At 39.4% G+C, this 14,498-nt stretch overlaps 1 protein-coding gene across 2 annotated transcripts in view; it reads left to right on the top strand.

Annotated features, from left to right (window-relative positions):
• Nucleotides 1-9,438, top strand: part of LOC122650237 (probable serine/threonine-protein kinase SIS8) — an 86,942-nt gene extending 77,504 nt beyond the window's left edge. The window contains exons 8-14 of one of the 2 annotated variants that reach the window (XR_006331400.1): nucleotides 1,112-1,190; nucleotides 1,307-1,405; nucleotides 1,496-1,564; nucleotides 2,491-2,540; nucleotides 2,635-2,811; nucleotides 3,528-3,640; nucleotides 8,978-9,105. Coding sequence is in view for 1 of the 2 variants with exons in the window: in XM_043843586.1 (XP_043699521.1) it covers nucleotides 1,112-1,190; nucleotides 1,307-1,405; nucleotides 1,496-1,564; nucleotides 2,491-2,540; nucleotides 2,635-2,811; nucleotides 8,978-9,131 (628 nt within the window). In the remaining variant the exon portion in view is untranslated. Of the gene's footprint in view, nucleotides 1-1,111; nucleotides 1,191-1,306; nucleotides 1,406-1,495; nucleotides 1,565-2,490; nucleotides 2,541-2,634; nucleotides 2,812-3,527; nucleotides 3,641-8,977 lie in introns of both variants that reach the window. The other variant, XM_043843586.1, reaches the window with a different exon arrangement.
• Nucleotides 9,439-14,498: the final 5,060 nt, after the last annotated feature.

Here is a 14,498-nt window from a genome sequence, read left to right as displayed (position 1 = left end):
ATAGGTGGTAATTTGGTCAAATGGAGAAGCAAAAAATAGCCTGTTGTAGCTAGGTCCAGTGTAGAGGCAGAATTTAGTGCAATGGCTCATGGAGTTTGTGAACTCATATGGTTAAAGTGATTGGTCCAGGGGTTGGGGTTTGATACTGAAGGACCTATGTGGCTCTACTGTGATAGCAAGGCAACTGTAAGCATTGCTCACAATCCGGTGCAACATGACAGAACAAAGCACATCGAAGTGGACCGACATTTCATCAAGGAGAAGATTGACTCTGGCTCCATTTCCACCCCTGTTGAATAATGTATACTAGGGTATTCTGGACTTTTGGATTTATTGTTTTATGTACTGCAATTCTATCCTATGTAACTTCATTCACTTATTATAAATAAAGAGCTTGACTGATCATTCAAGCATTTAGTTCTAATTGTTCTTCTAACAACCCCTTTTGTGAAGACTGATGATCAATTGGCAGACATCTTCACCAAAGGGCTCACCTCTCACCAGTTTAGTGCCCTATGATGCAAGCTGGGAATGCATGGCATTTATTCTCCAGCTTGAGGGGGAGTGTTAGAGTTTATGTAATAAGGGTACTTTAGGAACTAGTTTGTTGTCTAGTTGCCTTATATTGTAATTTTTCTTTTTTATTTTTTACCTCCCTAGGGAGGTGTATGTAATTCCTTTCATATTATTAGTGAAGTAATATAGGTGTGGTGGAGACAATACTCCAACACACAACATTCCACCAAATTCTCTTCTTCTTCTTCTCCTCCTCCTCCTCTTATCTTCTTCCTTCTTCCTTGCTCACCTCCATCATCTAAATTCCAACTGTTTGAGTTAGATTTTTTGTTATGTACCCAGTGACTTGAAATAATATCAGATTCATTTAAAAAGAAGGTGGGGGAACCCCTTGAAATACTCTTGCAACTTGGAAGTACAGGTAGTTGCTAGAGATCATAAACCTTCTTGAATTCATTTCCTTGTTCTGCATGGATGTTCATTTGCACTAGGGACCCTCATGGTTTTTGGTTAATTTAAAAGAGAGATCAGTTGTTTTTCACAAGGTTTTCATTTTCGTCTTTCTGAAGTTTGAAGCATTACTCATGTTTTGCAGAGGTAGTTTGTATAGATTAATTCACCGGCCTAACAATCAATTAGATGAACGGAGACGTTTGAGGATGGCCCTGGATGTTGTACGGTTCCCTAAATCCTAAACTTCTTTTATGTTATTTTCTTTTCTAGAGTTTGTGGTAAACGTGGTTATTGCAGTGGTAATAATGCTTGTTCCTTGGTATAAATGGATTTTCAGGCTAGAGGGATGAATTATCTGCACAACTGTTCACCTGTAATTGTTCATCGTGATCTGAAGTCTCCAAATCTTCTTGTTGATAAAAATTGGGTTGTGAAGGTAGCATTCTTGTCTCACATATGAGGTTATTGTTGAACATAAGATCTGAGCCTGATTTAGCTCGAGTTGAATTGTTTCCCAATCATTTAGGTTTGTGATTTTGGGTTATCACGAATGAAGAATAATACATTTCTCTCTTCGAGGTCAACTGCTGGGACGGTAAGCTACCTTATTCATTCATTTTTTTCCTCCATAAATTCAAGCAAATTTAAATGCATTAATCTTTATTTATATTCTTGTTTTGAACCTTTCCTGTATTGGGATTAGTTTCCTTGCCATTGGTGCCTACGCCTTACTTTCTGTTCTGTCCTTTAGTTTCATGTTATCATGCTGGTAAATTAATTGAATTCCCTTTACCATATGACTACATCCTGTTTTAATCCATCTGCAATCTTATATGGTGCAGTCCTGCATTATTGTTCCTTTTCACCCATGCATTACCTTAAAGCAGCTTACAGTCATTTATTTGCACAAATCAATGTCCAGTTAATCCTGGGCCTGTCTTTTTATTTGGAGGGCAATTTGTGGCATTGAAAAACTCTCTTGAAGATAATCAGGATAAACAATTGTGAAGATGTTCAAATATATGTAACGCCAAATGAAAAAAAGGAACTTACTTAACCATGACCCTTTTTCTGTGTATTTCAGTGGGTTGCTGTCTGAAACTCCATGCGTGTCTCCCCTGGGCAGTAATGTCCATATCTGCAGACTTATGGTTACTTTATGCCTGTATAAGTAATCCAAATTTAGACATGTTCACAAAGTAGGATTCTAACACATTTATTTGAACAATTAGAAAGATATATATCTCAAATATTGTGTAATTTGAAATACATACACCAGAGCTATAGTGTGACATCTTTTGGCTTTAAAGAGGGGTAATTGATTTATAAACTGTTCTTCTGTGAAGATAATAACAATGTTAATGTCTTCTGTGAAGTACCCGTTATCTGCCATATCATTTTCTTTTCTTTTCTTATGTATCTCTCTCAAGTACTTCATATTCTTTTCTATCATTTCATTGATGTTGATGCTTCTCTTAGTTCAAATGATCTAATTAATTCATTGATGCCTCATTTCTTTAGGCTGAGTGGATGGCTCCTGAAGTATTAAGAAATGAGCCTTCAGATGAGAAGTATGATTTCTTTCCTTATATTTACCAGGAACTTTTCTACTATGCCTTTATGAATTTTGGATTTCAAATTTGAGACTGGTGTGGAAATTTGTAGGTGTGATGTATATAGCTTTGGGGTTATATTATGGGAGCTCTCTACAATGCAACAACCTTGGGGAGGGATGAATCCCATGCAAGTTGTTGGTGCTGTTGGATTCCAGCATCGCCGTCTTGATATTCCTGAAGATATGGATCCAGTTGTTGCAGATATTATCAGGAAATGCTGGCAAACGTGAGTATTTCGATGACCTTGTTGCATTTCAGTCATAGTCTTATTAATATTGAGCACCAGATATTCCAAATAGGGGTGTAAATGAATAGCCGAAGTCCGTTTCCGTATCCGTGTCCGTATCTGTTCAGCACTATCCGAATCCATCCGAAAGCTAAACGGATGCGGATATGGATAGGCTATAGCTATCCGAAAAGCTATATTTACATGTAAACGGATAAAATATCCGGTCCATATCCGTGTCTGTATCTGTTTAGCACTATCCGAATCCGTCCGAAAGCTAATCAGATGCAGATGCGGATATAGCACTATCCGAGCCGAATCCGATCCGTTTACATCCTTAATTCCAAACAACCTAATCGAACTATTGGTCATTGCTGCACCGACCAAAAGTTACTAACATAGATTTTCTCAATAGCTTTTAATTTATTGAGTCATGTATTTCCCTGATCATCTATGAACTGGGGAGAGATTATGCTTGTACTTTTCCTTGTTTCATTCAAAATTCCTTCTAGTTTCAGTACTCTCATGCTTCTCTCTCACATACTTTGCTCTACGTTCTCTCTTACATTCTTTTCTTGGAGTGAAAATATTTGGTTTTTAGAAACTCCAAATGCAAAAGCTTCTGCATTGTGCTATTAAACATGCTTTATCCTATGTATGTTTTCAAACTATATTTAGGCAATGAATGTAAGATATTCTGTTTTGCCATTGGCTAGGTTCTGACCAAGATATTGTTGAAGGGATTGTGACCATTTGGCCATGACTTGTGATGCCCAAGATGAGGCTATGAGGTAGTGGAGAAGATTCTGACAATGGAAGTTACAAATAGGTACTGTATGGATAAGAGTGCATTAACTGTGATAAGGGCATGAAAGGTGTATTTTGTCTTTATGCTTCCTATGGATTGCTTTGTGGCATTTGAGGGCACATGTGCCTTCATCAAGCTATTCTTGTGGATTAGGATGGCATGGGCACCTTCATGGGCCCTTGGCAAGTTTGGACTACAGACTGTGAAATACGCGGACAATGCAGTAAGAGAAAGAGAATGCTTCCTACTGTACTGCCTTGTGGACTGATTTGTGCATCCTGAGTTTGACTTCCTTGAGGTGGAAAGATGCTGCTGCCAGGGTCGAGATCTGGTTTAATGCAAAGTAAAGAAAGGCCACTGTTGGAGGGATTTATGAAGATGAAGGCTGCAAATGAAGGGGAATGAAAGGAAAGATGGTGATGAAGATGTGATTGATGGTGGATATGGTAAGGATGATGGTTGAGGTTGAAAAGAAGATAAACAGAAATTTAAAGATAGTTTTGGCTAATAGAGATCCACTAGAGCCCACCTTAGGAGTCCACCTAGGTCCACCAAAAGAGATCCACTTTTGGATGTAGTTGCTGAGATCCACAGCCCACCTGAGTTCCACAGGATGTAATCTTTAAGAGAAGTTCTTTCTTTTTTTAAATTCTGGTTGTCAAAGAGGGATCCCGTGATTTCTTTATATAGGGGAGGAAAAGGTTCAGTTGAACCTTTGGTTACATGAATCTTAATAAATAGACTTTTCGAATTCTCAAGCTAGTGGAATTCCAATACCTAGGAACAGCCCCCCATACATAGAAACAAACCCTAAAACATTGAAACTAACCCCAAGAAAACTAAAGGCCAGTTCCAAGACTTTGGAACTAAAAACAAGACCAAATTAAAAGAAAGCAATAAACCTGCCTAGGAATATGAGAAGACACTTAACTAGAAACTAGGAAAATTAAAAGACACTTAACTACCTTGATATATGAAAAGACATTAAAATAAGAGACTAAAAAAAAACTGGGCCACACATTGGCCATTACAAAAGCTGCACGCAGGCTAGGCCTGGCCAGACCACGCAAAGCCTGGGCTTGGTCTGATTCTCTTGGGCTGCAGGCTCAATCAGGGGGCCAAGGAGGCCTGGGCCTACGTTGGTACCTCGTGGGGTGCTTGACTGGGCCTGGGCTGGGTTTGGCAGGGGCTGCCAATGGCCCTGCATTAAAGGAAAGGTTCTCGAATGTTCTTGTGAACCCATCTGGATTGCAAGCTGCTTCTATTTTAAAATCTAGGTGGAGAATATATGAATCTGGAGTGCAAGCTGCTTCTATTCTAAAATCTGGGTGGAGAATATATGAGGGGTCAGAGCTCTTGCTGTATCATACTATCATTGCACTCTTCAGACTCTATTGAGTATTTGTGATTCATGAATAACCTTGATTTGGAAAAAAATGGATAAACATCAATAATGTTTCTTGATGTTTGTGATGATACTCCAATGGATAGCTCTGCTGGATAGTTTGATTTGGGGTTGGCATTGCAAGAATTCTTATTTGAGTTTAGCAATCTAACAACATTCCTTTGTCTCAAAATCTTGGTGTCATGGACTGTGATTGAAGGGATGATGTGGTTTTGCTGAGATTTCCCAAGAATTACCTTATTTTGTTCCACCTGTTTGTGGCATGGGCTCCTTATCCTGGTTACAGGACTTGGCCCCAAGTATGTAACAGATCACTACTTTTCCCTTTGAGAATGGTTTCCAGAGTGGGTAGGATACCTCTGAGATACTCCTGGCAACATCCAGCTATTCAATCCTGTTGCTAGATTGATATGACTCTCAAAGTGGGCTTCTTTGTAATTTAAGTAGGTTGCACCTCAACCAGGGGGGGGGGGGGGAGGAATCAAAGTCGGTTGGATTCTGGACATACCTCAGTAGAGGATACATGCTCTCTTATGCATGTAGAAGGATGCCTAGATGGCTTGGCCATGGTTACAATTTCAGGTCGACCTGGGCCATATGTGATGCACGATAGGTTTGACAACTATGTGAATTTGTAGGTTATGGGCCCAGGAGAGTAAGCCCTAGATAAACTAGGCCTGAGGAATAAGGTTGGAGGGTCTTCAGACTGCGAACAGACTAGCAAGAACTTTGAGACAAATACCAATGGAAGGAGAAAAGAAGTATGAGAGAGAAGTTCAAGGCAATATGACAGAGTAGGAAGGAAGAAATTGAATTAATAGAGAAGTAGGCCTGCTAAAATTGTGATAATTGAGATGCCAATATTGTAGGACCTATTATGTCATGTGGCAAAGGTAGATTTGATTAGAAGTTATGATGTGTTGGGGGAAATTTTCTTCTTGCTTCCCTCCCAACCCGACTGTATATCCCTTTTATGCCTTGAAGTTATATATTAGATTTTAATCTTCCCAATCAAAAATAAATAAAGTAATTGGGACATTCGGAACTAAATGTGGTACAAGTCTGCATGGACTTAGAGTGGAGTAACTGTGAGGTTTGCAATAAATTAAAACAACGCATATGCCAACTGGAGAAACCCTATGTAGAAGCAAGTTCCCCAATAGGAAAAGGCTAATCTGACAGATGCTGTGATGGGATCACCTTCACCATTTTCCTATTCTGGATAAATACTGAGGCAAATGGTGTTTGCCACATGGTATTGGCGAACTGGTTTACCTAAATAATCGTTTTTACTTTCTTATGTAACTTCCTTTGGAAGAATTCAAACCCATGCCTCTTTCCTCTCTAGTACCTACATATCAGCAACCCTTCCATGCCCCTATGAAGTTAGCTCCTTTCCCATTTGTGACGAATTTTTTTATTTAGTAACTGGCATATCAGCGTAAGGGATAACGCTAGCTACTTGCTAGCCCTATTGTAGTGGCAGATCCTTCGACTCTATTTATCGTTTATTGCTATTTCTTTATTGTCTTCTGCTGTGATTTTCTTGTTAGGGTGAGATACTGAGATCTTGTTTGGAGCTTATCTCATCATGTTCACATGTTGTATTTCTCTGTTCTTTTAAACTTAGGCTTCTTCATCTAGTTGATTTTTGTTTTTATTTTTGTTGGGTAAAACCTCTTCATATTTTTTGCAGCTTCTAATTTTCTATTTCAAATTTTTTTTATTGTGTTTTTATGCCTTGGATTTGCCTTAACAGGCATTTTCTCAGACCCTCTTCTAGTTTTGCCACGTGGACGAGTGATGTGGATATCTAGGGAATGGTTTGAATAGGCCATGTGTCAAATTTCAGCCTCAAATTCAACCCTTCACTCTCCCATCTGATGTCATACCCTCCCGTGTATGTCCATACACCCCCACTGTGGTCCTGTGCACCTTCTTGGTAGTCCCAGATTTTTCAAATTCCTTGTTTTGCCACTTGGAAACTCAGATTAGTCTAAAGTTTGGCATGTGAGTGGAGGATCTTGGGGTCTACTTGTCCACAAAATTTCACCCCCATCTGACTTGCCTTGTGGCATATCCAGGTGCCCTTGAAGGAGATTCGTTCATTAATGTCTGTAGGAAAACCAGGTCTGTTTATTATTATTATTTTTTTTATGTGTTTAAATCTCCTCAGTCTTCACATTGTTTTCTGTATTTATTTTATTTCAAAATTTTGATTCCATTTATTGATAGTTTGGATCTGCTTTCTACTTTTTGTTCAGAGAAAATGATTTTTGTCCTTTTTTTTTTTAATATTTGAGGGTATTTAAGCTGCATTTTTTAGACAGGAGGCAAAGGCATCTTCTCTCATTGTCTCCAGCGATGAGAGAAAAATATCCTTGCAATCAGATACAGCAGGAAAAAATCTGGTGTCGCCGCATCTAAGAGGATTGTCCTTCATCATGCCTTTTTCCTCTCTTGTTTCTTAAGAGTCATTTCCAAGATTTTAAATTCCAGTGTCATTATGGACGTTGATCTGCATGTAATGGAAGTACTTCCTAGAAGCTTACTGAAGTCCTTGCAAAATTCTTTAAATCACTTAAATCCATCTTATTCCTTAGAAATTGTAATTTCAAGATGGAACTTCAGGAAAAGCTAGAAGAAGCACCCATTGCAAAAGCCAGAGAACCATCCATGACTCTGTAGGAAGGTTAATACCTTTTCAGATATGCTGTTGTGCATGTCTGAAATGCTAAGTTCATTCTATACATAATAGGTCTACAGCCATAATACATTCCTCCAATGGAAAACTGTACATAAAAAGTGATACATACTTCTCTATAGCCTTATTTATATTCTAGCTTCAGTGCTTCCCTTAATTGCACTTCTAGTAATCCATGGTATACCCATACTGCTACCATAAAGAGAATTCTTTGGTCAGTTAACAAGATTAGTAGACCCATCCATATGTTTCGGATGTGTCAACAAAACCTTTCTAGACCAACACCTTCTTAACCAAATCCTATTTAAGTTTGACCAAAGTTCTGTCACTGGAAGCAATTAAGTGTTGGTCCTGATGGAAGTGGAAGTAGGCCCACTTTTGGAACCATGGCCATTTCTTTTCTCTCTTTCTCGAGTTAAGTTTGTTTAAGTAATCTCATGCTTCCAAGCACATTTTATGAACAATTTACCTTTTATTAATTACTTTGGTTAGTGAATCGTCATAGAGTTGGTAAACCATTAAAGAGCTTGTCATCACCCTATTGGAGTTCAATCATGTGAAAGGCCTCTATGTCATAACTTCTGGTGTTACTTTGTCTCGCGACGTGTAAACTGTTTTAACTAGGATTCATTAATAACATTGTCTTTCTTTCTTCAGAATTTTCAGTGTTTCATATGAAAGAAATCATTGAAGTGGATGGATCATCCTGTTCTTCAATGACCTTAAATAAGATCTCAACACTCGTCAGTGACTGGAGCAATTTTTTTTATTTGGGGGGAGCAGGGGGGGGGGGGGGGGGGGTTGCATTGTTAAACAACCTCTAGGGATGGTGGTACAGTTGGCTAGTGTGTGGATCTCATACCTTTCATGGGTTGATATTTTCTTTTTCTAAATATTGATTTCAGAAATTTAAATTAATAAGCTTATACATGAAAAGGGATGAGTAAAGAGACACAAAAATGCAGAAAACATCATCCTCCAATTTCACACTGTAATTAGAGGGTACAATACAATAAAAGATTGGAGAAAAAAAAATTGTACAGGAGTTTGGATGTCAATCTTAACTAACAACTTGCTTGAAAACTACTTGAAGCATCAGGTGCATGGCCATAAAAATTACGCTTTTGCGCTTGTGCTTTTGGATGCAGTCTGGGAATCAAACTATGCAAGTTTCTTTTGTTATGTATATTGCATCTTCATTGACAGATCAAAGCAAGACATTTTAACTTGCTTCCCTGAAAATTTTTAGAAATCCGAAGATGCGGCCTTCTTTTGCTGAGATAATGGGAGCACTGAAGCCATTACAAAAACCTATAACAAGTGCTCAGGTGCCTAGACCCAGGGCATCACTAAGCAGTGGCCAGGTGAAGGGGGAGATATCACGGGGTACAGAAGACCAATGAGTCTAGAGGAGCTGAGGATTGAATTGCAACTGGAGTTGTCAACATTGCAAGTCGGCTAAGTAGCAAGTGTTGTGTCGTCCTGGATGATGTTAGAAAGATTTATCAAAAGTTTTAAAGGATACACCAAATGTATTCTGCCAGGTTTTGGAATGTGAATTATTTTATTCTCTCCCTCCCCCCCCCCCCCCCCACCCTCTCCTGCCGGTTTATATGTGGCTAGGTTCTGGGCCATCCTCAAGGTTGTATATTTGTTGTATTGATCCATTTAAATTGTTTAATCCATGTTTGGGTTTAATTTTGTTGATGAGGACAATAATTGTTACAATTCTTTGCAAACTTTTTTAGAATGTGAGCCAAGCCAGCTGATCAGGTCAAATGATAGGAAAATGCAATCTAAACTATGATTAAAAAGAAAAAAGTTAGTTGTTGACCAATCCAGTATGACTTGATGATGCAAATTGAATTTGTTCATTAGTTTTTTCTGCTGCTAGAGGAAACTTTCATCTCATGTTGAACAACTTCATTTTGCCCTAATGGATTTGGGAGACCTGGCTCTCTTCCTGATTCTGAACTCAACTAGCTGAGTTTCAGGGGTTGACTTGGTGTTTATAAGAAATAGCAAGAACCATCTGATCAATATTATAAGATTCAATTAGGAGAAATTTTAAGTACCACTCACATATCAAACACAAACTATATATGGTTAGGTACTATTAAGTCAGGAACTAACTAGTGTTTCCTCCAAATCTTTTTTGAAGTCTAATAAATCCCATACACACTGTCAATGTAGCAAGAAAGATAAGTTGGGGACTGGAGTCGCTGTTGTATATCAGATTCTCATTATGTGGTTGGGGAAATTAGAATGTGTTTGTTGATAAATCTCTTTCTTCATGTTTCCTGCAAATAGCCTCCTTTGATCTCCAACCTTGTCTTCCCTTGTATTCCTCACAGTTTATAGTGTCACCTCCTCCACCACGGTCCACAAGCTCAATCTTTATCTCCATCCCTGTGTGCAGATGCATTGCTAGAGTTGTAGACGTCAGCCTCAGCTACAGTATAACAGAAACCCATAAAACCAGTGACCTCCATTGCCACTAAGGTTGAGTCTACTTACTGGATGGATAGCTTCCAGCTTGACCAGGTGGTTTGGACTCGGAGTTGGGTTGCTTGGGCTAGCTTCCTTACTGTGGTGTAATCTCTAAACAGATCAAGACCGGCTTCGAAGTCTCCCAACAAGAAGCTAACACAAGGTTCGTTATCAGGCTTTGAACATATCAAGCTTCATCATTGTGGTGAATCTGACCAGGTTGTTTCATTCCTCTTTGTTCCAGTAGTCTTAAACAGGTCTTCTTGTTCAGAACAGGAACGTCGAGAAGGAAGAAGAGGTGACATTGCCCAATGGCTCCAGGTATTTAAATCAAACGTCCATATAAAAATGTGTATTCCTATTTTCTTTTTTTATAGCTGTTTTAATGGATTGAGACACTAATTGATCCAGTGAGTGTGGTTTCATGGCTAGGAATTAATGTTTTAGTCCCATATCGGTCGAGTAGTCTGTGGTTGCTAGGTTAGACCTTTTCGTACCCAGTGCACGAGGCTCCCACCACTGCAGGGTCTAGGGAGGATCATAATGTGCGCAGTCTTACCCCTGCTTTCACAAAGAGGCTGTTTCCAAACTCCAACCTGTGACCACTTGGTCACAATGGAGCAACCTTTGCTGTTGCACCAAGGGCCACCCTCAGCCACCATCACTAATACTAAAAACAATAAATATCAGCTACTATGAGATCAAAGTAGTCCTAAAAACATATATTGTACTCGTATTTTTTTTATGGGGGAGGGTGGGGGCTATGCGCACGCACCAGCCAATGAGAGCGCATGTTGTGACATCTGAGAGGGTGAGATTTCCGCCTTTCATGGGGGTGAGGCGGTCATTTCACCCCCTCCCACTTCTTGGGGATTAACGTGTCAAGATCAAAGGAGGGAAATTTTCAGATTTTGGTGGGTCCGAGATGAGATGGTAGGTCGAAATGAAAAAATGAAATATTTCAAAATTTTCGGTCATCTCATTTCAAAAATTTCAGTCTAAAAAATGCATTATTTCATCGAGATTTCAATTATGTCGGTCATTTCGTTTGTATTTTGCTCATTTCAGCATTTTACACCCCAAAATGGCCAAGCAAAACTCATAGAAAATATACAATGTTTCAGCGAAATTTTGATATCTTGGAAATTTCGGTCTGGCCGAAATGGCCTTCCGAGACGAGTACTATGCATACACCTGACTGTATCCTTTGGCTATCATCAGGGCCTTATATCTCTTCACGGCAGCATCAGATCGGTACTTGATTGTGTAGACCCACCTACATCCAACTAGGACTCTCCTCCTGAGAAGATCAACAAGTGTCCAAGTACCATTCTTCTCAAGGGCCCTCATCTCCTCAGACATGGCTTCTTCCACTTTGGGTTAGACATGGTCTTAGTAACATTATTGGGATTGGATGAAGAGGAAAGAGCAGTAGAAAAGGCAACACCTGTAGGAGAAATAGCATTATAGGAAACAAACTTGGCTATGGGGTTAGTACAAGCTCTCTTTCCCTTTCGAATGACAATGGGAAGATCTAGCTCAGAAGTAGGAGAAGGGAGATTACCTGATTGAAGAAGGTGGACATCAGGATGTGGATCCAAAGAGGACTCTTGGCAGGTGTTCTTCCTCCAGCAACCTCTTTTGTACATATTTAACTCTTTCATATTATTAAAACCAACACCTAAATGTTCATCAATGTCAACAACATCCACTTCTTTATGTTTCCCAATATCAAAAAGGAATGGGGAGATAGGCAAAGGAGAGAAGAAAAAAAAAGAATGACATCAGCAGCTTGTTCATTTCCATTACTCTCCCCCTGAAAAGGATGTTGATGAGAAGCAAAGAAAGGTATGGATTCAAAGAAGGTGACATCTTTGAAGAGAAATCGTTTGTGGGAGAAAGGATGGTAGCACTTATATCCCTTGGTAGAGGAAGAATATCAAACGAAAAGGCATTTGAGTGCCTTGGAGTCAAGCTTAGTTCGAGTTGATTTATTAACATGGACACAACAGATACACCAAACACCTTAGGAGGAAGGGAGAAAGCTAGAGCCTGAGGTGATAAGGTTTCGAAAGGAGATTTGGAACCAAGAAGTTGAGTGGGCATGCGATTGATTAAGAAGGCAACAACAAGAAGAGCATCAGACAAAAAAGTTTTGGGGACATGCATGACAAACAAGAGACTCCTAGTGACTTCCAACAAATGCCCTCCATCCCCTCTATTTTCCTCCCCAACCTGCTCTACAACCCTGTTGCACTCCCATTATTATTCCTCCCTAACCCCCACCCTGCCTCGCCCCTTATGTTCTTCCTCCTGACTATTAGCCATCCCTGATCCACCCTTATTCCCAAGCCACTTTTATGAATCTCTCCACACCACACCTGTCACCTACGATATCACTATCCTCCTGCTCCCTCTGCTCTCACCTCACTTCCTGAAAACTCCTGCCCATAGGATAACCCCTCTCTCTCATCCCTATCCCCATCCCCATCTATGAACCATCCCCTTTTGCCACATTCTTGTCCCCAATCCCCTTTTGCGAACCCCCACTTCAAGCATTTTTTGTTTCAATTTTTCATTTTAATTAACTTTTGATAAATTGGGTTTAGTTAGGTCGCATCACTCATCACTTTTCACTTGTTTTGGGATGAAGGTTTAAGGGTTTGGAGGCATTGAAGGGGTACTATAATAACTCGGAGTTCGATTGCAGGATAGGGAAGTACTTGCTAGTAGTGTTTTCATTATTTTGAGATGGGAAGCAATTGATGGAACCTGTGACCATCGTCGGTCAACTTAAGCCAGTGATAAGATTGGGGGTTAATAGGGGAGAGAGAGTTTGTAGACCTGGAGGAAAGACGAGGAAGAAATGGGTCCCACTTTTTATATTATATTAAAAAATAAAACATGTAAGAGAAAGTTTCCAGTCAATGGTTTGGCACACATTAGCAAACCAATGTGTTATCCTTGTACAAGGACGTGTTCCAGACTCCTCATTAGGCAGTTGCGGCTATTTACCTAAAGCAATAAGACTCTATACCCCAACAATCATAACAAAAATTATGTCCAACCTCATTGGGGTGTTGGGGCTAAAGGATGACGATGATTTCTAAAGGTTGATTGTCTGGCCAGAAGTTTCTCATAATAGAGTTTTAGGATGCCCTTTAAATGATGCATGGCGCTAAGGGAAGACTTTAAAAATAGAAGGCAATCATCTCCAAATAAGAAGTGGATATCTTGAGGGCTATGTCTTTGAACTGTGATACCTTAAATGCTATTTTGGGAAGTGTAACTGCTGAGATCAAAGATGTTTGGCATTGAGAGCATATAATGAATAAGTTAGGGGAGAAAGGATCACCTTGCCTCAAACCTCTAGATGGAGTGAAGTTGCTCTTTTGGAAACTATTAATATGGAAGAAGGATACAATGCTTCTACATTGATGAATGAAATTGGACCCACTTGTTACAAAGCCTATTTTCAAGAGGGCTACAATGAAGAAATCCTATTCAATTTTGTCATAAACCTTTTTTTCAGATTCAACTTGAAAATAGTAAAATAGTCTCATCACTCTTTTTGTTCTTTATGTGATGAAAATTTCCGTGATCCGAATATACTTCGTCTTTCCACAAAAACAATCTATTTTGGAGCAATGATATGGTTTAGACTCTTTTTAAACTTACAAACAAAAACCTTTGCAAAAATTCTATAGCTCATATTGCATAAGTTAATCGGCCTAAATTGATTCACTCTTTCAACCACCTTGCCTTTTAGGACAAGGAGAAGGTTAGTGTTATTTATGTCCCGAAGAAGAAAACCGGTCTCAAAGAATGACTGCATGGCTTGGAAATATCTATGCCCATTGTTCCCAATATGATTGAAAAAACACCGGGACATACCATCTGGCACAGGGGGATTCAAAGGTTTCATGCTGAAAGCTGCTTGTTTCACTTCATCCTTAGTAATGGGGAGGCATAGTTCCATATTCATTTCTACAGTGATCTTTGGGGAGATGTACGGGAGAGTTTGTTCAAGGTGGGATGACCCTTCGGCTGTATACATGCTTTGGAAGAAAGAGAAGGTCCTCTTATCAATGTCCTACTCTTTTTCAAACTAATTGCCCTTTTAGGTTTTGAACCTTAAAATCTTATTCGTCTCTCTTCATTCAAGAGTAGTGGCACAAAAAAAGCCTGTAATTCTATCCCCACATTTGAGCCATTGGATTCGAGACTTTTGATTCCGATGGGTCTTGTTGCTTAAGTAAGGAATTGAGGTCTTATTTGGG

The sequence above is a fragment of the Telopea speciosissima genome, chromosome 2 (genome assembly GCF_018873765.1).
Source record: "Telopea speciosissima isolate NSW1024214 ecotype Mountain lineage chromosome 2, Tspe_v1, whole genome shotgun sequence".
NCBI lineage: Eukaryota > Viridiplantae > Streptophyta > Magnoliopsida > Proteales > Proteaceae > Telopea > Telopea speciosissima.
The sequence above is the reverse complement of the archived record's forward strand: the minus strand, read 5'-3'. Positions and strand labels throughout refer to the sequence as shown.